The following is a 25,301-nucleotide window of genomic DNA, read 5'->3' as shown; positions in this document are numbered from 1 at the left end:
CCCCAAGTGCCCCTCAACCTGCACCCCCTTTATACGTTCCGGTTTGTTAGTTAGCACCAAGTCCAGAATTGCTCTCTCTCTTGTTGGTTCCTGCACAAGTTGGTTCAGGTAATTGTCTTTAATTACTCTCAAGAACTTATCACCCCTGTGAGATTTGCAGGTTTCGTTCTCCCATGTTATATCTGGGTAATTAAAGTCCCCCATGATAATTACTTCGTTTCGTTTTGACACCTCTTCTATCTGCCTTAGTAGTAAGTCTTCAGTTTCTTCTGTTGCTTTTGGTGGTCTATAGAAGACCCCTATCAGGATTTTGTTATTTTTTCCTCCCTGTATTTCTACCCACAGAGATTCCACCTGTTCGTCTCCTACCCCTATATCCTCCCGTAGCCTCGGCTTCAAGTTCGATTTGACGTACAGACATACCCCTCCCCCTTTCTGGTTCCTTCGGTCTCTTCTGAAGAGATTGTACCCCTGCATATTCACCGCCCAATCGCACTTATCATCAAGCCATGTTTCCGTAATTCCGACTATATCATAACTTTCATCAGTCATTCTTGCTTCAAGCTCGCCCACTTTACCGATCAGACTTCGTGCATTCGTGATCATACAATTTATTTCATTTTTTTTGTTTTTTAAATTTGTTTTGTTGCTATTTGTACTATTGGCTGATCTATCAGTTCTAACTGTACTAACCCCACCCCCTGCTCGTCCCCCATTCCCTTTGCTTGGACCCAGATCGCTAATTACACTGGCTACCCCACTATTTCTCATTTTACCCTCCCCCCCAGTCCCTAGTTTAAACAATCCTCCAGCCTTCTAGCCATCTTTTCCCCCAGCACAGCTGCACCCTCCCCATTTAGATGCAGCCCGTCCCTACGGTAGAGCCTGTAGCCGACCGCAAAGTCAGCCCAGTTCTCCAGGAACCCAAATCCCTCCTTCTTGCACCAACTCCGGAGCCACTTGTTTACCTCCCTAAGATCCTGCTGCCTTTCTAGTGTGGCTTTAGGTACAGGTAGTATTTCCGAGAAAACTACCCTGGAGGTCCGCGCCCTGAGCTTGGACCCTAAGTCCCTGAAATCATTTTTGAGGGCCCTCCATTGACCTCTAATTTGTTCATTGGTGCCAACGTGCACCATGACCGCTGGATCCTCACCAGCCCCTCCCAGTAATCTGTCAATCCGATCCGCGATGTGTCGAACTCGAGCGCCAGGAAGACAACACACTGTTCGACGATCCCGGTCTTTATGGCAGATTGCCCTCTCTGTCCCCCTAATAATTGAGTCCCCCACCACTAGAACCTGTCTAGCCTGCCCTGCGCTCCCCGTCCCCGTCTCACTGGAGCAGTCATCCCCCTGGCGTTCAGAGGGCGTGTCGTGCTGCAGCGGTGCTGGCTCTGTAATGGCATCCCCCTCATCTGCCAATCGTGCAAACTTGTTGGGTTGTGCCAGTTCAGGACTAGCCTCCCTGGTTCTCTTCCCTCTAACCCTCCTTCTTTCTGTCACCCAGCTGACTGCCTGCTCCCCCTGCACTTCCGTACTACCATCCGCCCCCGCCTCTACCCCAGCGAGTGCCTGCTCAGTGAGCACCAAACTCCTTTCCATGATGTCAATGGCTCTCAGTGTTGCCAGTTGCCCATTTAGATCCAGAATTTGGGCTTCTAAATTTGCAACGTGCATGCATCTTGCGCAACAGTATGCACCCTCGATCGGCTGATCAAGGACCGCATACATTGCACAAGTAGCACACTGGATGACATTGCCAGGCATGGAGCTCATCCTAATGGGGATCTACAATTTACTTGTGGAAGTAGTGAAGATAGACTTGCTCACACTCCGCTGACCCGCTGCCGCAACCGCTGACCCGCTGCCGCAACCGCTGACCCGCTGCCGCAACCGCTGACCCGCTGCCGCAACCGCTGACCCGCTGCCGCAACCGCTGCCGCAACTGCTGACCCGCTGCCGCAACCGCTGACCCGCTGCCGCAACCGCTGACCCGCTGCCGCAACCGCTGACCCGCTACCGCGACCGCTGCCGCAACCCCTCACCCGCTGCCGCAACCCCTCACCCGCTGCCGCAACCCCTCTCCCGCTGCCGCAACCCCTCTCCCGCTGACACCTATGCGCAAGCAGTCAAAAATTTTTTTTTTTTATTTTTTTTTTTCCCCCCCCCCTCACAAACACTTAGACCCCCAGACACACACACACACAGAAGACACAACTAACCAGATACACAGAAGACACACAGCTCACAAACACACACAGAGGTAGATACTCAGCTCCTCCGCTCCTCCTGGTGACGTCACCCGCTGTCCCGGCGGCCGCTCACTCTGCCCTCCTGTCTCAGCTGCTCCGCTGAACTCCTGGTGACCGCTTGGCGCCGGCTGCTGCGCTCCGGTCCCACTGGTCACTCCTGTCCCCGCACCTGCTTCGGCTTCGGCTGCCGCTGCCCCCGCGGCTGCTGAGCTGCTCCGCTGTCCCCTTCAGCTCCCCGCTCGCTCGTGCCTCCGTGCCTCCGTCTCGTGCCGCTACTCCTGGCGTCTGACGTCACTTCCGTTGCACAGTATGTTAGTGATGAACTCGTTAGTGCTCATTTGCAAGGAGGTGGCAGCCGCAGGAGGAGGTGGCAGCCGCAGGAGGAGGTGGCAGCCGCAGGGGGAGCTCCTGATGGCGGTGGCACAGGATTCTATTTCTCATTGCTTCTGTACAGCATTGTGGGCTATCGCCCCGCCCCTTTTAAAGAGGGTCGCTGCCTAGCCGTGCCAACCCTCTGCAGTGTGTTCCTGCGGTTCCTCGTCATGGCAGACGCACTTCTAAATAGACATGAGGGTGGTGTGGCATGAGGGCAGCTGAAGGCTGCGCAGGGACACTTTGGTGTGCGCTGTGGGGGGGAGGGGGGCGGTTGGGCAGCATGTAACCCAGGAGAAGTGGCAGCGGAGTGTCATGCAGGCAGTGATTGTGCTTTGTTGGAGGTAGTGTGGTGCTTAGCAAAGGTATGCCATGCTTATGAGGGCTTTTCAGAAGTAAAAGTTTTTGGGAGGGGGGGGGGCCCACTCTTGCCGGTATTGTGGCTTAATAGTGGGACCTGTGAACTTGAGATGCAGCCCAACATGTAGCCCCTCGCCTGCCCTATCCGTTGCTGTGTCGTTCCCATCACTTTCTTGAATTGCCCAGATTTTCACACATGAAAACCTTAGCGAGCATCGGCGAAATACAAAAATGCTCGGGTCGCCCATTGACTTCAATGGGGTTCGTTACTCGAAACGATCCCTCGAGCATCGCGAAAAGTTCGTCCCGAGTAACGAGCACCCGAGCATTTTGGTGCTCGCTCATCTCTAAACCCAGCTGATCATCGAGTCCTGTTGTGAGCCGACTGTCCAGAGGAGGGAAAGATGAGTAAGGCTGACTGCACACGGGCGAGCTTGATATTGAGCCAAGAAACTCGGCCCAATATCACGCTCGGCAACATGCGTTTTACCTGCGGATGCAAGACAATTCTCTGGTAAAAACACCTTGCATCGCTTTTGTGTAAGGGCGCCCACCCACTGGCGTTTTTTTTCCCTGCGAAATTCGCAGCATTTTTTCCTCTGCAGGAGTCTATGGGACTTGTAATGTTAAAATCGCGATCGCGCAAAATCGCGATTTCGCGGTAAATTGCGATTTTGCGCGATCGCGATTTTAACATTACAAGTCCCATAGACCCCTGCAGAGAAAAAAATGCTGCGAATTTCGCAGGGAAAAAAAACGCCAGTGGGTGGGCGCCCTAATTCTGATCCTTTTGAGCGAGTTTCACACGCGATAGAGGATCAGAAGTGTTTCTCATCGAGTTCAATGGGAAACCTTGCATCGCACTCGCATTCACATCACAAGGCATGCGACAGCCATAAGATGTATTTGAGGTGCCAATCGACGTGAGAAAATAGGACATTGTGTAAGTTTTTTCCTCGTAGCATCACTGTAAGGGAAAGCATGGCTCATGTGTATGACTCCATTCAAAAAAATGGAGTTCAGATTTGTGAGAATTCTGTGTATCTCGCAACACACAAAACCCGTGTGAGATTATCGCCAACCTGAGGGGATGGGAGTCAGCCCAGTGTCTCATAGCTAGCCTCCAGGAGCTGGCAGTCAGTGTCTTGTTGGACATTACAGGTCACACATAGCTAAGGTCTTCCATGGACCAAATACATAACTGCAGTGCTTAAGGAGCAGGCCACAGCCGAGGAGATAAGAATTACTAGGAATAATAATAAGGGTTATTTTGTCACGGTGGCTCTGCCATTTCCTCCCCTGGGGGAGCTCAGGACCCGTCCAAGTTACTGCTGGGGGAGGTCACAGGGAAAAGTAACTAGGAGTTACCTTAATGTTCTTTGTCACTCATGACACTACTGTTCTGTCCCCTGCGGTGAATCTGGATGACGATAATAACTCAGTCCACTCACAGGGAAACTTTATAGACAAACCGGGAACAGTCAGTAATGTCCGTTTACTGTAACTTGTCAACTTCCATAACATCAACAGAACAGCAGAGATACAACAAAGTAAAATGCTGTGACAGGGAGGATTATCGGGGTATTCCGGACGATCCACAGCCCAAGTTATCTGTGTGATCCCACTCCCGGCAACTCTCTCTTACTCTCATTGGTTTCATAATCAACTCTGTCGCATCGCAGGGACAAAAATTGCAAGTGGGTATTCACCCTCAGTACTTAAAGTTAGTACTGGAACATTCTAGGTAGACTAGTCCCAGTCTAAGCAGTAGGATATCACTCAGCTTCCTCCATTCTCCACACATGGATCCAACCACTGTCTGTGGGGTTCACTTACTCGCCAACTAGCTGTTTCTTGCCAAGAGCAGACTCTCCTTTTCTAACTCACTTTCTCTGCAGAAGACCTCTTGAGTAGACCTCTGCACAGTACCTTGCACACACATATATACAATCATGTTATATTACCTACAACATGATACATTTTTCAGACATAACCAAGACATTAACCCATCCAGTGCTGCAGAGGTGCAATACACATCAAATGCACACTGCATATAAGACACTGACAAGACAATTAGCACGAGACAGACATATAGCATTATGGAGGGGTCCCACTAACTCTGGGCCATTACATAACCAATGAACCAATATGTGGAGCGTTATGAATTTTCTTCATGTATCTCTATTTCTGTCTATTGAATCCAACACAAACAAGTGCAGGACTGATGTTATATACATCCTCTTATATATGTATATGTTATTTCACAGCTGGAGAACTACATTGTGGACAATATGAAATCTGAAATGGTCCAGATGCAGCAAAATGCAGTTCAGAACCAGACAGCCACCATGTTGGAAATAGGAACGAGTCTTCTAAGCCAAACAGCAGAGCAGACAAGAAAACTTACAGACGTGGAAACACAAGTAAGTGAGCATGTAACTAGGCAAAAAGTATCATCCACCTACAATGTTCCTTAAAGGGGTTGTCCAGGATTACAAAATGTGGCTGCTTTCAAAAAGGATATGGATGCGTCCTATGCATTGAACCATGGGAATATTACAGGATGTACAGTATATACAGTCTAACAACATTCTATATATAGGTTTTTTTTAAGGTTTTATATTTATTTTCTACAATGTGGTAACGAATCTGCAAGCAGAACATTTGGGCTGAGTAGGAGCAATTCATAACTTCCATATCTCTGTTGGTATTATCCATTCTGTAGCCTGGACACATAGCTAAGCTTGAGAACCTATGTTTTATAGACGCCTATTCCAATCAATTTGTTATGTATTGCTCCAAGACATCTACAATTGAAAGAGATCAAATAAAGTTAAGTTCACATCTGCATTAGGGATTCCGTTTTCCTGCTCTGTTATGGGAGCAGGAAAACGGAATCTGCTGGATAAAAAGGATCCGTCTCATAACGGAACCAAACTGTGTCGAACGGACCCCATTGACTATCATGGAGTCCATTTGGTTCCTGCACCTGTCTGGCATTTTTACTGGATAAAAAGTCATGCATGCATGACTTCTTCGTCCAACAATTCATGCCAGATCTGCATCAGGGGGCTCTGAACGAAGCCTCTGGCGCAGGTGTGAACAGAGCCTAACTTTGCAAATAGTTCTAATTAAACAATGTCCTACCCCTTTTTCAACTTTTTTACTGCAGTTTTACTTAACTTTAGTTTTCTTTAGAACAAAGGCATAAAACAAATGTGTTCAAATCACTACATCATAGGTTTTAGGCAATAAATGTTTTGCATTGTAGAATGAAACAGTGTGGTCTTTATATATTGCCATCTTTGTGTGAACAAGAGATAAGATAAGTGGTCATTTAACCAAACCGGAGACTAGAAAACAAAAGGGGAAGAAGAAATGGTGCCATGATGTCCAATAATAACACCAACTTGGAGGAATCACCGGTGAGTTACAATTTAGGAACAAAGATGTGAAACAAAAGATTTCTTTGATCTTTGTCGGCACACATGCAGGTAGCCAGGCAGTAAAACGTTTCCGAACCACAAAGAATTCCTTCAGTATGGAAGATTCCGTCGAGTTCATCCTGAGGAGGAAGAATAATTTGTCTAGAAATAATTTACGAGATGGAACATGTGGCGCTTTCCATTCTTGTAAAATAGCCTTTCTAGCTGCTGCACAGATCACTTGTAGCAGTTTTCTGGACCCCTTATCACATCTGTGTTTATCCAACCGAAGAGACCCCATTGACCATCAAAGAGGCTAAAGGTGGTTTCTGGTAAAAAAAATATAACCTGTTCTTAAATTTCTGGCAATGCAGTATAGCTCCTGGTGGTACCCAACACTTGAAAGTATGATTTGTTTGAAATATCCCCAGCTTGTACCCTCTAGATGGGGAAATACTGTATATAACCTCTGTAAGATCTCTAGTCTCTTGAAAAAGTCTGGGGGATCTAAATCTGGAAGTGGTTGAGTCCATGCCAATGATCCCGTTGAGACACTCTTCTGTGGGTATGTGAAGATAACGGTATTAGGTTGAAATATGACCCCCAAAAAGCGTGAGATATCGGTACGCCTTATCCCATTCTGAACTTGGCAATATATGTAAGTATTTGTGTATGTAACTCGTCACTTGTAAGTAAGCAAAAGGGGGGAAGATATGCCATCTCGGAGTTCTTGGAGGATACACAGTTGCTTATTATTATGGTCAATAAACTGTTTTACTAGATATAAGCCTACCTGAGCCCAGCCTGTAAAGATATGGTCAGGTTGCCCCTGCTGGAAATTTAGATTTCCTATTAGTCATACATATTGAGCATGTAGGATTGAGACCCTTTATATTTCTAGTTTTGTGCCATGCTATGATTGTTTACCTGCCCGTGGTATAAAGGGTGCTATTACATGAGCCCCGTTAACACTCATGTAACAGTGCTAATTGCTGAGCTGCACCTGCACTTGCAATTGTGCGGAAATCACTAGCACTAATTTAATAGCACCCAAAGAGCAATATAGAAGTAAATATTTCTTCATTGATACATTTGCCCTGCAACAATGCACTAGGAGTGAATGTGGAATGCAAACCAATTACCCCATCTGAAGCTCATTAGAAATGTTTGTGTAGTCTATCACCACTCTGTATATCAGAAACCAGGGTATTTCTCATACACATTACACCTATGCAACATACAGTCAGCATTCATAGCATTTCCCACCAGAAAACGACAGCATCCAACATATGGCTATGGCATTGACCTTATTTCGTATACAGTATTGTGTCTGCACAAGACTGTACATACCAGTGGTGAGAACCTGCGCCAAGATCCCCTCTCCATAGTCCCTACAAGCATCGTCCTCTTGTCCCAGGTGGTTTGGTAGTTATAACAAGGAGCAGACAGAGGCTTTTCATTAATCCTTTTACCCCCACTTCTATATATGCTGCTCTATCTGTGCAAACAGTTTATACTGAAGAAGGCAAAAGTCAACACAGATGGTGCCGGCAGAGAGTGCCTTGCCTTCTTCTGTTCTCTGATGCCGTTAATAGGTATATTGTGTGCACCATTCATCTGTAGGGTAAGGTCACCCCATAAACTAAACAGCATATAAGTGTAAATAAACATGGGAGCTAAGAGCTCTGAGGGACACACGTGTTATCTAAATACATGACTGGTTATTCTTCTTTGAACTGGATTATTCATTTCCCACTGACCGCTCTTCTGCGTAGATTTATTTTACTTGAGGAATACTTCACTGACTTCAGAATAACCGCACCTGATTTTTACCGATTCTCAATCAACACAAACAAGGATCAATTTACCTTCTCGTAGCTGAATTAAATTTAATTTTTTTCTAAGGCAGTTTTGCAGGTAGAATTCACATGGAATATTGCACTTTGGATTACGCTCTGTGAACATACCTTGTGGGCTTGTTCACATGGCGGTTTTCACAGAGATCAGCCATGTAGCTACTATACATTGCACAACAATTGTTTTAGGAACGCCTACTCAATAACAGGTTGGTCCACCTTTTTGGATGATCACAGCTTTCAGATATCAATCAACAGATTCCAAAAGGTGGCGAACATCCTTAATATTCAACTTATATCCCAAACATATTCAATGTGGTTACAATCCAGTGAGTCTGGCAGCCAAGGCATTGTGGAGAATTCATTGTTGTGTTCCTCCAGCCACTCCAAAATGATCCTAGGCCATACAAGGAAATTCCTCTCCAGACCATGACACCGCCACCACTGGCCTGTTTAACACCAAGGGTGGGGATATGGCTTCATGCTACATACACCAGATATGGACCCAACTATTTGTATGGTTCAGCAGGAAACAACCTTTTGCCATGTGTCCAAGATCCATTAACGTCTTTCATGGGCCCACGCAAGGCATTGTTGGTGATGACGCATGGTCATAAGGGAACCTTTGTTGGTCTTCGGCTATTCAACCCCAATCAACACAAGGTATGGAACATGGTCATTGAAGAAATTTGTCTTACTTCCCTGTTGTTGTACTGCTGTGTCATGTTGTTGCTCAGATACCAGGCATGCCACCCGATGCTCGTATCAACGTCATGTAGGCTGCCACTGTGTGGTTTTCCGTTGGGTGCCTATTGATGGTTCATCCTGTCTTGGCACACTCTTGATACTGTCATTTGGGAGCAGCCAACAAGCATGGCTGTTTCAGAAATACTAGCACCACACCACAGGGCACCAACCATCTGTCTGCAGTCAAAGTCACTCAGGTCATTATGTTCAACCTTGACTGACAAATGTTGTCTTCTTCTGTACAGAGCAGAGGTCAGCATAGTACCTGAGAGCAGATTGTGACACAGCCCTCACGTGGTACCGCATTGCTGTCTGTTACTGACCCCAAGATCTCATATGCCAGCTGTTCCTAATGCAGTGATCGTTCACTGTATGTTAGCGGCCCACAGCTAGAAACCGTATTCGTTCTTCTCTAATAGAATGTACAAAACTGTCTATGATTGCCATATGATGGATTTTTGGACACTACAGTTACAGCGGCGCTTTCCAAACAAAATATGAGAAATCTTTTATTAAAATATAGATTGTTTAAACCAAAACAATTAAACTGAACATGAGACGCGGAGCGTGCACTATGCCAATGACAACCCATACTGGTCCCAATTGTAACACGCATTTCGGTTTTCTTTCAACATTTTGGTTCTATTTGAAAGTATAGCAATTATTTTCTCATCAATTCAGTGTTTTCTAGTTCCCCAAATCCCTCAACAACATCAATTCTGCTGAGCTGTAGATTTCGCTCTACCAAACCCTCATGCAAAATAAAAATGGCTGTCAAACCTCACTAGTCTCACGGGCCAGTACTGCCCCTGCCATCAAATGAAGCTTTCTGCAGGACCACCATGAAAATACCAGGGGGGATCTATAACTGCAAGTTTACAATAACATTTACTTATGGTTCAATGACACATTCATTGCTAAGGACTGCCATAATGCCGTACATCGTTACACTATCACAGTGGGCTTGTTTGCTTTCTATTACACTTCGTTACGTTTTTATGTTCTTGCACTAATATAAATTGACAGTTTGATGTACACACAGCAATTTTTTTCTCCCAGGTTCTCAACCAGACATCCAGATTAGAAATCCAGCTGTTAGAAAACTCATTGTCGACTTACAAACTAGAAAAACAACTCATTCAGCAGACTCATGAAATTATAAAAATTCATGAAAAGAACAGGTAAGTCGATCTCCCCCATGTTGTTTTACATTAGTTAATACTGTATAACGTAAAGCGATATTCCGATAACATAAATTTATCTCTTATCTCTATACGGGATAACTATCCGATGGGTGGGGGTTGGACCCCAATAGATCAGATAGTTATCTCCTATCCTGTGGAAATGGGATAACTTTATATTACCAGAATACCCCTGTAAGGCAGTTATTAATATTGACTTCTTACTATCAGTCTCGGGCTTGGGTTCCATAAAGTGAACATTCACCTTTTATCACCATTAAGCATAAAGATGAAGGGGGAAAAGCCAGTACTGGTGCAACGTCTCATGTATAAAAGAGTTCAAAAGCAGGAATCATAACCTGGTAAACTAGATTCTCTTTATCAAATTCCAAGACCCTTTAAGACCCCAGCCCTTTAAGCATGCGAGTGGGAGCATACCCGAACCCTACGGACTGAGATGAGAGAATGGTCAGAGAAAGGCAAGTGTAGAGTGTACAGAGCCGGGTGTGGTAGGGCGAGAGGAACGTTGGTGCCCGACCACAGCTCCAGTGCCGGGTGAGCCATGGCGGGAGCATGCTATAAGAATACCTAGATTATATTCTCAAGTTATTAGCCAGCTTCCGCAAACCATTTATATCTTGGACTGGCAGAATTGCAATCCTCAAAATTATGTTCCTTAATGGTTTATTTTACTTTTTTCGTACAGCTAGAATCCCCTCACCAAAAACATTGATATTGAATTCATATATATGGGCAAGCAGACAACCAAGTGTGTAATGTTCCATTAGAAGTAAACTCTTAGTCTTGGGAGGGATGATTCCCCTAATATTACATGCTATTATTATGTTGCCATTCTAGACCAAGCTAACTTCTGATGAAGAGATCGGGAAAGTGAAAGATGGGCTTTCATTGAAAAAAACAACAGTGCACAAGAATTGATCACTTTACCAGGGCTTAAAACAACCCTCCAGTTTCAGGACAAAATTCTGCCCCAGAATCAGAGGGGGGTAGCTAACCTGCACTTGTTGTTTGCCATCCATCCGATCCACTGATTCAGATCCTGGTGTCTGGCCATCCAAAATGGCCGCTGAAATGTTCTATCTAGCTAATGCTCAGTTTGAACTGCTCTCTGATAGGCCAGTGCTGTTCTCATGAGCAGCAGTGGCCAATCAGAGAGCAGGTGCAGTGTATTGGTAGTCTGTGCACATTGTCAGCAATCTTGGATGGGTTAAAACCAGGACCACAACCAGCAGATTGGACAGATGGCTTAGAAGATCAACTCAAGCACAGACAATATACCCTCTGCCCCCTCTGTTAATGGGACAGAACTTTAATGTACGTTTCACATCATATTCTGCCACCTTAGACTGCAAATGCCATGGTAAAAGCTTGGCACAAATAGGTATCTTTATGCTCAGAGTCTCCACCACTCTGTGTCCCGATATCATCTCTCCCCCTGCACTTTTTACACCCCATTTCCTCTAATTTATGTATCATGCCCTGGAAACCAGGAGGCATTTCCTCTATTAGCAAAATCTTTGAAATAAGGTACAATTTTGCCCTTTTCTAACTTTTGTGATCAACGGAATCCACCCCATAGTGACCTTGTCTTGTACGTATGAATTAGACATATGCTATCCCAACTGAACATTAATTCTCCTTTAAGGGATTTTCTGGGGCTTAAAAAAATTGACAGGCTTAGAATTGTGTAAAAGAAAGAAAAATGACATACTCACCTGTTCCAGCAGCTCGCCGTCCAGTGCTGGAGCCCCGGAACCCGAAAGAAACCAGCTGGTGATCAATCACAGGCTGCAGTGACCATGGAAGAATCACCGCTGAAGGTTGTGCTTGAATGTGCGGTCACCTGCACAATGAGTGACTGATGACCGCCAGCCTGGTTCTTCCTGGTTCTGAATGGCAGGCACCGGGCTTCAGCGCTGGACAGGGAGTTGCTGTAATAGATGAGTATGTCATTTTTCGTTCGTTTTCACAATTCTAAGCCTGTCAACTTTTTAAAGTCCTGGAAAACTCCTTTAGTTTCCTAGAACTGCATGCCAATTTTTCCCCTCTCCTCCAAATCGAAAAAAAGGCATATCCACATTTTACGACTTGCTGAATTCTATCCCATACTTTAACAAGAAATCTGCCCAAATGCTACCATGGGACTCTGATCTTCATATCTCCGCTTTCCTAGAAGATTGGAAGGCTGCCTTTGCATGGTCCAAAAGGGTTTTTCTAAAAGTATTAGTCACAGGGAAATGGCACAAAACAATGTATCTCGGCTGGTATTTGACACCGGTAAGATTAGCTAGAACAAACACCCTTTCAGGCCTTTGCTAGAGAGGCCGTATATCTAAAGGGCTGTTACTCCACATATGATGGGAATGCAAATCAATTTATGATTTTTGGGTTTCAGTGTTTATACCTTTGACCCCGCCCTGACCGTCTGCTTCAGTTCTTAAGCTATATAGACTAAAGCTGTCATTAAGATTTCTAACTTCAAGATTGGTCATTGCGCAGAAATAGTAATCTACAGCACTTCTGTCAGTCCTAGGGGTGGCCAATTTGACTTCCTGTAACCACTCTTTAGAGGTGTTCTATGTAAATTGAACTCATATCACTATCATTTTAATGAGCAATTAGCTTCCTTGAACTTTATATAGGGTGTTTTAAATCTCCTCACTTATTCATTTTACATATTTCACATATATAAAAACCCATTTGTAGCACCCTGCTTTATTTTCTATCCATAGATGTATCGGACGAGTTATTACAGTCTGTTTTTCTTGGATTGACATGTACCATTACTTCCTTTATGACTCTGTCTAATCAGGTGACTCTGCCTACTCACCATCACTTAATTTGATTTTTCTACTATTTTCTGGAAAACTCAATAAAAATGTAATTTTGAAACCAGAGCATCAGATATTTATGTAGTCTTAAAAATAAAAAAAAAGTAATGGCTGAGAGAATAAGTCGAGGCATAAGCGGAAAAATTCTCAGTCTTTACAGGGGTTGCCTACATACATAACTCCTCCCAGAATGCGGGGCACAGAGGGAGCAGCTGATCTCCCCAGGTCCTGCTCTTGGCACCCCATCGATGAGTTGCTTTTGCCAAGGTGAGCTATACCTAGCTACACATTTCCCTTCTGGCACCTGCTGCAGGAGAAATGTGGTATTACAGGATGGCGACTCTTACTAAGTGGTTCTCCGCTCTGGGTCATAGACGGGGGTTCCAAGTAGGACCATATGCTTGGATGGAGTTTTCTAGGAGTCTGCTGATTGGTGGGGCTCCTGAACAGCGAACCTGCCCATCCTAATCAGATATTGACAACCTATCCTGAGGGCAGGTCATCAGTATTGAAGTCATCAATATTGAAGATCTGGAAAACCCCTTTAGGATTAAAAATAGATCCTTCCTTGAGGGTTTTTTCCCTCTAGCTATAGAAGGTCACTGCTGTGGGCAGTGATTGGCTGCAGCAGTCACATGTCTTGATCCGTAGTAACCAGGAAGTACAGAGTGGCTGGGAAGCAATTTTAAAGGGCTTTTCCAGCACAAATACTATAATCTCTCCTCAGGATACGTCATAAATAGTTAACCAGTTTGTCACTGCGGAACCCGGCCAATCAGCTGAGTGGGCGCATGCTGTCAGCGCTGCGATACACGGGGGTCGGAGCAGGAACTGCTGCTCCAACCCATGTGTAGTGGCCAGCTCTTGTAATTGCAGGAGCAGCTCCCATTGATTTCAGTGAGCCCCCAGCCTGCAATTACAAGCGCCGGCCACTACACAGGGGTCAGAGAAGCTGCTTCCACTCCGACCCCTGTTTATAGTAGTACTGACAGCATCCGCCTGGTCAGCTGATCGATTGGGTTCCACAGCTTCGGACCCCAGCCGATCAACTATTGATGACCTATCCTAAGGATAGATCATCAATAATATTTGTGCCTGGAAGATCCTTTTAAAGGCGTTAGCTGTATTTTTAGTATGACTGATCCTTATCTTTATTGGCAATCATTGTGTAATATAACACTAGTTTATCATACTAATTTATTACATTATATTACATGTCCATCTTGTAATTTGGGATATTTCCTTTACAACTAATTTGGTTGTTCCACACAATTTTATTTCAATGCCCCGGGGTAATCTTGAAATCTGTATAACCTACTGACAAACATGAGGAAAGTACCGTGTTGATGTAATAAAGGACTGATTTACTGATATTGTTTGGGATATAAATGGCAGGAATAATGTGATTTAAAGACATTTCTTGTGGGGAATCAGCCTAACTGGAAATCACACAAACAAATAACTTTCAATAAGAAAAACTGGCAAGAAATGATGAAAGACAAGGCCAAGACGTTGTCTACCCACAGAATTATCCAGACTGCTCTCTCTTTATTCTGTATTCTATTATTGTTAAACAAGTCCACTTTATTGGAAGATTGTTAGGATTTTCTTTAGATAAAAAGTAATATGATTTTATGATAGACGGATGAACAGATATAAAATTCATAGATACTGATACATGTATATACAGGGGGCGGACAAAAATATGGAAACACTATACAAAGTGCATGCCTTAAGTTACACGAGATTATAAATCATATTTCAATAAAACATGTAGAGACTAATTTTAGATGGAGGTAATATGACACAGATGCTGCCAAGCAGAAGTGAACATCTGCCCGAGCAACAAGGTTCTATTGGTCAGGGGTTTGAGCCACTAAGCTGCTGTAACCAGCTGCTCCCAAAACTACCCAGAGCAGGTCAAGAGGTGAAGTAAACACAAATTTGGCAGGAAAGCTCTCAGCCAAACAGGGGTCAAAAGGGCAGCTCAGTGCTAATGATTAAAATTGCATGCATTTCGTATGGTGTTTCCATATTTTTGTCCACCCCAGTATATAGATAGCAATCCTCATCATGACTAGCACACTGTGATAACTACAACGTACTACAATGCTGTAAATCAACTTGCTGTATCATGATGTACTGTTCATGTTAACGATAGATATTTAGGTACGTATCTATCTATCCTTCTACAGATGATTTTTTCTTTAGCTTGACTCTTATGCTCCTTTTAGATTATTTGTACTCAGGCAGCTTGTTTAGACAAGCAAATGCATTATTGGCTTCTTCAAATGAGTCATTCAGCCCCTATTTCAGCGAATACAGGGACTGACCGATTGCTGTTTAAACCGAAGGATAAGCGCTCGAGCCAACAATAATTTTTATGCCTGCATACAATGAACGATTCTCGTTGATTTGTTGGCTAACGTTTAAGCTGAACTTTATTGTTCACTTCGAGCGAGTAGTGCCTTAGCCGAGTATCTCCCCGCTTGTCTCTAAAGATTCGGGGGCTGGCGGGGGGCGGGGAGCAGCAGGGGAGAGCGGGGAGGAATGGAGGGGAGATCTCTCTCTCCCCCCCCCCCCCCCCCGCTCCCCGCCGCAACTCACCTGTCACCCGTACCGGCCCCCGAATCTTTAGAGATGAGCGGGGAGGTACTCGGCTAAGGCACTACTCGCTCGAGTAATGTGCCTTAGCGAGTATACTCGCTCATCTCTAGTTAAGATAACTTTCTGTGCTGTACTATCAAAATCAAGCTAAACTTTGCTGCATATCTATCTATCACACGTTAGCTTTACATTTAAAGTGTAAAGGGTCTTCCGGGATCTATGCAACTCATCTCCCTTACTGATTGCCTAAAAAATAAAGCTTCTTTGCAATATAGATTTATAAACTTGTCTGGGCGAATCAGCTTATTTTCAACCAGGTCACATGGTATTGCACACTTTCTTTACTGTAAGAGCAGTGAGATGATGGAACTCTCCGCCTGAGGACGTGGTGATGGTGAACATAATACAAGAGGGGCCTGGACGTCTTTCTTTTTTTTTTATAAATCAATATTTATTGGTTTTAGAATAAACACAGATATACATAACAAACATATATCAAAAAAGGGGTACAAATATAAACCATAAAGGCACAGGTGCGCCTCCCCCGTGAGTTCTGGAGCAAGATATAACGTAACTCTCGATACATCTACAGGCTGGGGGGGGGGGCACTTAAGCGAGAAGAGAGGGGTATGTGGACCCCTTCTTGAGTGTGAGGCTGTAACTGAGGTGAGATAGCTATAGGTTGCGCTCAGCCGCCTCTTAGATACAGACAGTACAAGACAAACAGTCGGGGGAGTAAATTACAGAGTAGTGGGGAAGGGAAGAGAGGGGAGGGGTGGGGAGAGATGTGGTGGGAAAGGGGAGGGGAGGGGTACTGCACTTCCAGAGTAGATCCGTGTCTCGTTGTGCCGTTTGATCGTATGCGCGATCAAAAGGTCGCCCGATATCTTCCCTCTTTAGAGCTAAGGGGAGCAAACGGCGTTTCGGGGATCAACCACCACACAGGGAAACCAGGAGGAGGGTTCAACCACAGAGGACTAGAGTGCCTGGGTCACGAGTCCGCTTTCCTAATTTCCTGCCAGGGTTCCCAGATCTTCAAGAATCTATCATGTGTTCCGTTTGACCAGCTTGAGAGCTCCTCTAAATTCGCTAACCTATCAACTTTGGACCTCCACAGGGCCATCGTCGGAGGGTCCCTCTGCCTCCACAAAAGTGGAATAAGAGATTTGGCAGAGTCGATCAGCAGGGCGACAAGCTTGTGCTTGTACGGGTGGAAGGCAGGGGTAGGTCTCCACAGGAGGACCACATCTGGGGAGAGCACTAAGTCTGGTAGGAGTTTTTTTAACACGATTGCCAAATCCTTCCAGAAAGGAATGATATTCGGGCAATCCCACCAAATATGAAGGTAGGAGCCTGTGGAACTCCCACATCTCCAGCACATGTCCTCCGCCACCAAATTATGGTCATGCAGCCACTGCGGGGTCCTGTACCACCGCGCCAGGAGCTTGTAATGTGACTCCTGGGCGGTGACGCAGGGGGAGAGCCCGAAAGCTGTCTTCAAAATCGCTTTGGTCTCGCTTTCTGAGAGGGAAATGTGTAGCTCCTTCTCCCAGGAGAAGAGGAAGGCAGGTTTCCCAGACGAGGGGCAGGAAACGAACTTTTTGCGGATGAGAGAAATTTTCCTCAAAGAGGGGTTAGGGAAGATGCCAATTGCGGTTTCAAAAGGGGTAAGTGGTCTAGAGGGACCGCGGGTTTTCCGAAATTCGCTCAGGACCTTCATCACATGGGCCACCACCAAGAAGGGGAGGGGGCGATTTGGTAGGAGATCGTCCGTAAGAGTGAGGTCGGCCCCCTGCTCTAGGGTAGGTACATCGTGGAAGTGTTTGCCAGAGAGCATCCTCCACGCCCGTGTCGAGCAAGAGTCTAGGGAAAGATTCATAAATTTATATAAGGCAGACAGGGGCGTGCGAGGGGAAGGGGAAGGGGCCAAGGTCCTCCCCAAGACAGCCCAGGATTCCATTGCTCCCTCCAGAAGAGGATTTTTCTTCCGATCTCTTCTGCTCGTCCCCTCAGGGAACCAGAGATCCTCTATCAGAGTAGGGCCGTAGGATCCTTTTGCCAGGCGTTGTAACAGCGGATCTCTACTAGGGTGTGTAAGCTCTATCCAGTGGTTCAAGAGAGTAGCAAGATAGAACTCCCGTGGACAGGGGAGGTCCACTCCTCCTTCCGTGCGCCTTTTAATCAACAGGCCATAAGCCAGTCTAGGCCTCTTTCCCATCCAGAGATATCTGGAAAAGATTGTGCGAAGTGCTTTGAAGAAGCTGGCTGGGAGGGAAATGGGGAGGAGCCTCATTTTATAAAGGATTATTGGGATAACATAGGATTTTAGGATGTTCTTACGACCTAGCCATGAGATAAAAGGGAGATCATATGATCTTAGCAGTTTTTTAACTTTGGCCAGGACGGGGAGGAAATTTGTCGCGAATAGGTCTTCCGCTTTCTTGGGTATCTTTATGCCTAGGAAATCGATTGTCGTGTCGGACCACGCAAATGGGGATACTTTTTTGACAGCATTAATTTGGTTGGCGGGAATGGAAACATTTAGAGCAATTGACTTGGCAAAATTAATTTTAAAATTAGAGAGGTCACCAAAATTTTCTAGCATAGAAACCAGGCGAGGGAGCCCCTCCTCCGGGTTAGTAATAAGGAAAATAATATCGTCGGCGTAAGCCGCCGTTGAGAGAGTGTCGTACCCAATTTTGAGACCTTTTATGGAAGGGTCCGATCTCACTTTTTGGAGAAGAGGCTCCAAGGCCAGGACAAAGAGCGTAGGGGAGAGGGGACACCCCTGCCTAGTGCCATTTCCTATTTCAAAGGAAGGGGAGAGAGAACCGTTAATCTTGAGTCTCGCATGGGGCATTGCGTAGAGAGAGAAGATCGCTGAGACGAATTGGGGTGGAAGATTAAAGTGTAGCAAGACTTGCTCCATATATGTCCAATTCACGCGATCAAACGCCTTTTCGGCATCAGTACCTACTAAGGCGAGTGATATGTTTCGTTTTTGGGCAAATCTAGCAGCATGTAGGAGTCTGAGACAACTGTCTCTCCCCTCTCTTCCCCGCACAAAGCCCGCCTGCTCAGGGTTGATCAAGAAGGTAGTATGTTTTTCTAGGCGTTTTGTTAGGATTTTGGCCCACAATTTCATGTCGAAATTAATCAGGGAGATGGGGCGGTAGCTCCCGCAAGACTCAGGGTCTTTGTTCTCTTTGTGCACCAGAGTAATATGCGCTTCTTGCGCTTGTCTAGGCAGGGGGGTCCCGCTCAGGAGAGCATTGTACAAGTCTACTAATCTAGGAATGAGCGAAGTACTCAGGGCCTTATAGTATATAAGGGGGAGGCCGTCTGGGCCTGGGCTTTTACCCGGGGGAGATGAGTTTATAAGGTCTTGTATCTCTTGCGGGGTGATTGGGGACAGGAGGGATGTGGTCTCGTCATCTGGAATTTTGGGGAGGTTTAGGTCTTTGAGGAAGTGGTCAATTTGTTTTTTCAAGACAGCTCTTTCTTCAGGAGTGGGAGGATCTTTAAGGTTGTATAGACGGGAATAAAAGGATTGAAATTCTTTGGCAATATCAGGGGTAGATGTGACGCGATGGCCCGTGGGGGATTTAATGGCCTTAATAAGGTTCCTTGCTTGGGCTTTTTTGATAAGGGACGACGTGAATTTGCTACCCTTGTTACCTTGGGCGTAAGAGATATGTCTGAGGTATAGATGCTTTTTGTTAAACCTAGCTTCCAAAAGGAGTTTAAGTTCAGTTCGGAGGGAGGTGAGTTTCTCCATGGCCGCTACACTTTGTGAGAGCTTAGTCACACGCTCTAATTTGGCAATTTGACCAAGTTTCTCGTCAATGTCTTTCTGTTGTTTCTTCTTTGCTCTGGATCCAGCAGAGATCAGAAGGCCTCTCACATAGGCCTTATGAGCCTCCCATACCACCGGAACTGCCATATCCTCAGTGGTGTTGAGTTGGAAATATTCTTCCAACGCTTTGTTGAGCTGGGCTCTATCCTCAGCCGAATCCAGGAGAGAGGGGTTGAGTCTCCATCTCCACTCGCGGGGAGTGGAGCCTGGAAGGTAGATAGACAAGTGGACTGGGGCGTGGTCCGACAAGGCAATGGAGTCTATCTCAGCTTTTTTCGTGTATTGTAGGAAGGAGGAGGAAATAAAAACATAGTCTAACCGCTGGAAGGAGGAGTGGACCTGCAAGAAGAAGGTATAATCCCTGGAGGATGGGTTAGAGTACCTCCAGGCGTCTACGATATGGAGTTGCACGAGGGATCTGCTGAGTTTACTTAATTTCCTCTGTGAAATCTGGGATTTTCCAGTCGATGAGTCTATGGAGGGGGAGATGGTGAGATTAAAATCTCCACCCAGGATGACCTGCCCAGTGGCGAAGATCCTGAGCGCTTCTAATTGTTTTGTGAGCCATTCTACTTGGTCCTTATTAGGGGCGTAGAGGTTGGCAAGGGTAATTTTAGTTTCGTTTAGGTAGCCCCTCAGGAACAGAACTCTGCCCTCCTCATCTGCGAAGCGAGCCTCGCAACTAAACTTAAGGGACTTGTGTATTAGTGTGGACACACTCTTGGAGGCGGAGGAGGGGTGGGAGCCGTGGAACGCTAGCGGGAACTGCCCCCCAGGAAGGGATAGGCATCTGTCCCCTTTAAAATGGGTCTCCTGCAGAAACACTACCCCAGAGCCATACCTTTTCAGAAGAAGGGCCACGTGGTGTCTTTTGCTAGGAGAGTTCAGTCCATTCACATTGAAGGTAGTAAATAGTAGAGGTTTTGCCATCACGGACATGCAGGAGTGGCCGGAAGTACCTTAGCAAGGGGGTAGAGAGAGGAAGCAAGATTATGTAAGTGAGCGCTTAGTGACTTAGAACTAATTCCTTGTCACTCGGTCGGACACGGAGGGAAGAGGAGATGGAGGGGAAGTGCAGAGAGTGAGAGGGGAAAACACTAGGTAGACACAAAAGGGAGAACGAGTGCTGGAAAAAAAAAAAAAAAAAAAATGTGTCGCAAACTACGACACTAAAAACGTAAATTTAGGTCAGCAGGTCAGCAGACTTGAGCAGACCCTGCTGGGGGATGAGGGCGAGTTGTGTGTGCCTTACCGGGAAGGCCCACCAACTGCGTCAATAGTAGCCTGAACAGGTAGGCGCCCCCAGGAGCCTAGAGCTGAGGGGCAAATGCCTTAGGTAGTTGATCGCTATAAGGGAGAAGAAAAGGAACATTAATGCATTAACTTGTTTAACGCGGTAAATAACAAAGTCATCATATACGAACACGTTGCCGAGATCTTACGAAAACAATAAAAGGTCGCCAGATCAGGAAGCAGTGGAACAACAGGTACATCCAAAGGATGGTGATAGGAAAAAAGAAAACCTGAGAGTCTCCTCATCTTCACCCGTCAGGGCCAGCAGGAGGGTCCTTCGCTTTCTTTTTTTTACCTCTGGGCGATTTGAGGCTACCCGCTGGCTGCCAGACCTCCGCGGGGGTCAGCTTAGGGAGCCTGGGGAACTCCGGGAGAGGCAGCCAGTTCGGCAGCTCAATCGGGTCCATTTCAAGGTGTTCCCATGCATCGTTGAGGTCTTCTGGAGTACGGATGAGAAGTCTGCGTCCCTTGTAGGTGATGTTGATGCCAAAGGGAAAGAGCCATGCGTAACGAATGTCTCGTGCTCTTAGGGCCTCCAACAGAGGACGCATGATTCGTCTCTTTAATAGGGTGGCAGGGGAAAGATCCTGGAAGATCTGGACCGGGGAGTCCCCATATTTTAAGTCCTTGTGTTGTCTGGCAGCTTTAAGGACGGCATACGTGTCCTGAAAGGTGAGGAGCCTGCAGACAACATCCCTGGGGGGCTCTGTAGGAGGAGGGGGGGGGTCTCAGAGCGCGGTGGATACGCTCCACAGAAATTGTCGCTGCTCTGTCTTGCCCAAGTAACTGACCAAATATTTCTGAGGCGACTTTAGGCAAGGCTTCCGTCGCCCAGGATTCAGGTAAGCCTTTAAGGCGGACATTACATCTCCGATTTCTGTTCTCCAGATCTTCTTGGAGAATGAGAGCTTTATTTAAATTAGCGTGCTGCTCCTTTAAGACTGCAGCCATAGCTAGAGCATGTGTTGTGACTGATGCAGAGGCAGATTCAAGCTCCTCCACTCTGCAGCCCATCTGCCTTATATCACCTTTTATCTCTGACAGCTCATTGATAAGAGGACGCAGAGCGTTAGTCAGCAGCTCTTTCATAAACCCCCGGGAAACAGTTCCTGAGTCCTCTTCATCTGAGGATGTATCACCCTCCCCCTCCTTACTGTGTGCAGAAGCAGCCTCCAAGGCCGCAGCCATCTTGCTGGACGGGTGAGGAGAGCGGGAGCCCCGTTCCTTTAGAAATCGCTGCATCCCCGTCTGGCTCTTAGATGTCTTCGGTGTGCTGGTATGTTCTCCTCCTTTTTCCTTTGCTTGTTTGGGCATTTTGCCGCTATTATCGCTGCTGGGAGCTCTCTGAGGGCACCGTTCTGTGGGAGCTCTGGTCCTAAGCTGCCATCATGCTCCACAGTCAGGCTCCGCCCCCCCCTGGACGTCTTTCTTGAGTGATACAATAATACAATATAATCTTTAATAACTTCAGAAGAGTCAGTGATTTGGGAATTATTCTGATTGCCAGATTGGAGTCAAGAAGGAATTTTTTTTTTTAAATGGGAAAAATTGGTTTTTACTTCATTGGAGTTTGTTTTTCCTTCTTCTGAATCAACATTGGGGGGGGGGGGGGTGATAGGTTGAACTAGATGGACATGTGTCTTTTTTTGGCCTTACACTCTATGTTACTAAATGCCGGAACTAAAATGTTTAAAAAATGAGCTTTCCATTTGACACTCCCCATTTTCTGTACATTAGAATACAGTGCAACATTCTCCATACATTTGTTTTCAGTGATTTTGTATCAGTATTGGAATGTATTTTTGGCACCTGCTGTGATAAAACAATGGATTTCCCTGCATATTTCCATACTGCTCATAAGAAGTCTAGAAAAGGGCTGAATGAGCACGTCCTCCCTCGCACGCATACAAAAGCTGCACAGACAAAAGATTGACAGCTGCTCACACTAGGTGCTTTGTCCCAGGGATGTGTACCCAGACCGAGAGAGAAGGATGAAAGCGGGAAATTCTCTCTTGCAGAACTTGTCAGCACTTTTTCCTACCACCCGGCTTATTGTGTCTTGTCACTTGTTGTAAATGACTCTAACACAATCTGCTAGTGAAATGTGCCACTTTTGGACTGACATCACTGTTGCATAACCCATGCCAGGAGCGTACCATGTTTAAAACAATTTATCTAATGTACAGTATGTTGTATGGCCAAAAGTATGTGGACTTTTGACTATCACAACTAAATGAGCTTGTTGGACATCCTATTCGAAAACCATGGGTGTTAATGTAAAGTATTTGGGCCTCATTTTAAGACGATAGCCGTCTTTATTCTTCTTGTAAGCCTTTTCACAAGATTTTAGAGTGTTTCAGTGAGAATTCTTGCCCTTTCAAACAAAGTTAGAAATAGGCAAAGTGTCGCATTATACGCGGACGGCATGTTACTGTTTTTGGGAAAGGCTATGTCAGTGATAGATGAGTATAGCAGTTATTCGGGACTTGGGATCAATGGGTATAAATCAGCTGTAATGCCGGTGGATAACAGGACTGGTTATTTTCCCTGAAGCCGTCAGGTGGTAACTGTTCATAAACAAAGACTGGAAGAAGCATGGAAGCTGCAATGCTGCATTGCTGGGGGAATGAACGGGTGAGTGTCCCTGCTGCTTTTATTGTTTTAATACATTTGCAGACATTTTTTACAAAACTTTCCACACCTGGATAACCCCTTTAAGACAGTTCTTATTCATGAGGCCCATTGTGGTTTTGATTTCATTTTATCTTTTTTGCTTCTCCCCATCTATCAAGTTTCCAGATTCCTTGTGTTCACTACATGTGACATTAACCACACTTTACTGTGCTGTACTGTTGGAGTTTAATAAGAGTTAATGAAAAAAAAATTACAACTAACTTGAAGTTTCCCAGCATTAGAAAAAACATCTGCCCACTTCTGTACATAGGTTGTATGTGACATTCCAATAACTTAATGTTGTGCCAAGATAGAGAGTTATCGCCTATTCACAGGAAAGGGTATTGCCTTCTGACCTATGGGAGATTGTCCACGGGATCCATGACAATCTCGAGAACAGCAGTCCCAAAGTTCCCCATATGAATGGAGCAGCCATCACACATGCACATTTCCACACCATTCAGTTCAATAGGAGTACAGGAAGGTACCAAACTCTTGAATTCAACTGCCTCCGGAGTTCTCATTAAAGTGAATGGAGTGGCATGTGGATACTCATGTTCTTGGGATTGGTGGGGGTCCCAGTGGTTGGACCCCCACCGATCATAAGGTTATCCCCTATCCTTTGGATAGAATTAAACTTTCTATCTTGGCACAACCCCTTTAAATTCAGTTTAGCTGCAATATCAGCCAAAGTCCATCAATAAGAGGGCAATGTTTTTAAAATGTTTTGTAAAAAAAGACCAGACTCCTTGTACAGTAAGTCTAGCACTTTCTTTTACCCTTTAAATAATATAATTAAAAAACTGTGTTGAGTATATTAGGAGTGACAAGAAAAATCCATTTCTGTCTTAATCTCAGCATCCAACGCTCTATGATTTCATATATTTGATTAGAGGCTAGATATATATCATTTTAATTTCCTAATAGTGTTTTGCTTAAATGATATAGATATTACATTCCTAATTTGTTTCAAATGGTTCTCTGACTTTTTATAATCAAATCTATAAAATTTCAGCTTCTATGGAAAAATAACATTGGGATCTGGAACTTTCAGGGAGTTTGACCATCCAAGGCCAATAAAAATATGATTCTTAGTCTATGAACTAAAACTATTCCTGTTATCAATGATGACTTCAAAAACAGCTTTCAACTGTATCCAAATCCCCCGAAGGCACCAGATAAATGTTCGCCATTTCTAGACAATCAGGGATTTGTAACTGCCTGATAGATTTTTTGCTTATGAATAATGATTGCGTTATAATTCGAGCTGATATATATATAGTCTAATTATTTTGGCAAGTCATACGATAGACCGCGTTCATCAAACCGTTTGCTTTGGAAATGGATGAACGTTTAATATTTAGTTTCAAAACTAGAGTTTAGCTAATACCATCCACATTGTGGAATGTTTATCCACTCGTAAAATAATTCATTTAACATACAAAATGTCTATCCATCTTTAAATGTCATTGTGCCATGAAAGTAACTCATCACGTATTCACAGCATAGGGGATGAGTATGTTATCATTGGGGTCTCATTGCTGGAACCCCAACTGATTACAAGAATGAGGTTTCCAGGTGTCCTAAAATCAATACAATGGTGGTCACTCATGAGCATTACTGGTCTATTGATCTCCATGTGACTGCCAGAGATAGCCAAGTTGTTGTACTTGGCTATCTTCAAAAATCGGATTGAAATTAATAAAGTGGTGGTGTGCATGTGTGAGCACCACTCCATTCATCTGGGGGTACTAGAAAACTCATTTAGAGTCCTAGTGGCCAGACCCTCACCGATCAGACACTGATTTTGTGGGATAACCCATTTAAG

The 25,301-nt window shown here is 45.2% G+C and overlaps 1 protein-coding gene across 1 annotated transcript in view; it reads left to right on the top strand.

Annotated features, from left to right (window-relative positions):
• The window catches only part of ANGPT1 (angiopoietin 1), a 323,094-nt gene that overhangs the window by 158,117 nt on the left and 139,676 nt on the right, over positions 1-25,301 (top strand). Inside the window, exons 2-3 of the mRNA XM_066578083.1 lie at positions 5,251-5,406; positions 10,071-10,192. Of these exons, the coding sequence (XP_066434180.1) occupies positions 5,251-5,406; positions 10,071-10,192 (278 nt within the window). The remainder of the gene's footprint in view (positions 1-5,250; positions 5,407-10,070; positions 10,193-25,301) is intronic.

The sequence above is a fragment of the Eleutherodactylus coqui genome, chromosome 9, assembly GCF_035609145.1.
Source record: "Eleutherodactylus coqui strain aEleCoq1 chromosome 9, aEleCoq1.hap1, whole genome shotgun sequence".
NCBI classification, from domain to species: Eukaryota; Metazoa; Chordata; class Amphibia; order Anura; family Eleutherodactylidae; genus Eleutherodactylus; species Eleutherodactylus coqui.
The sequence above is the reverse complement of the archived record's forward strand: the minus strand, read 5'-3'. Positions and strand labels throughout refer to the sequence as shown.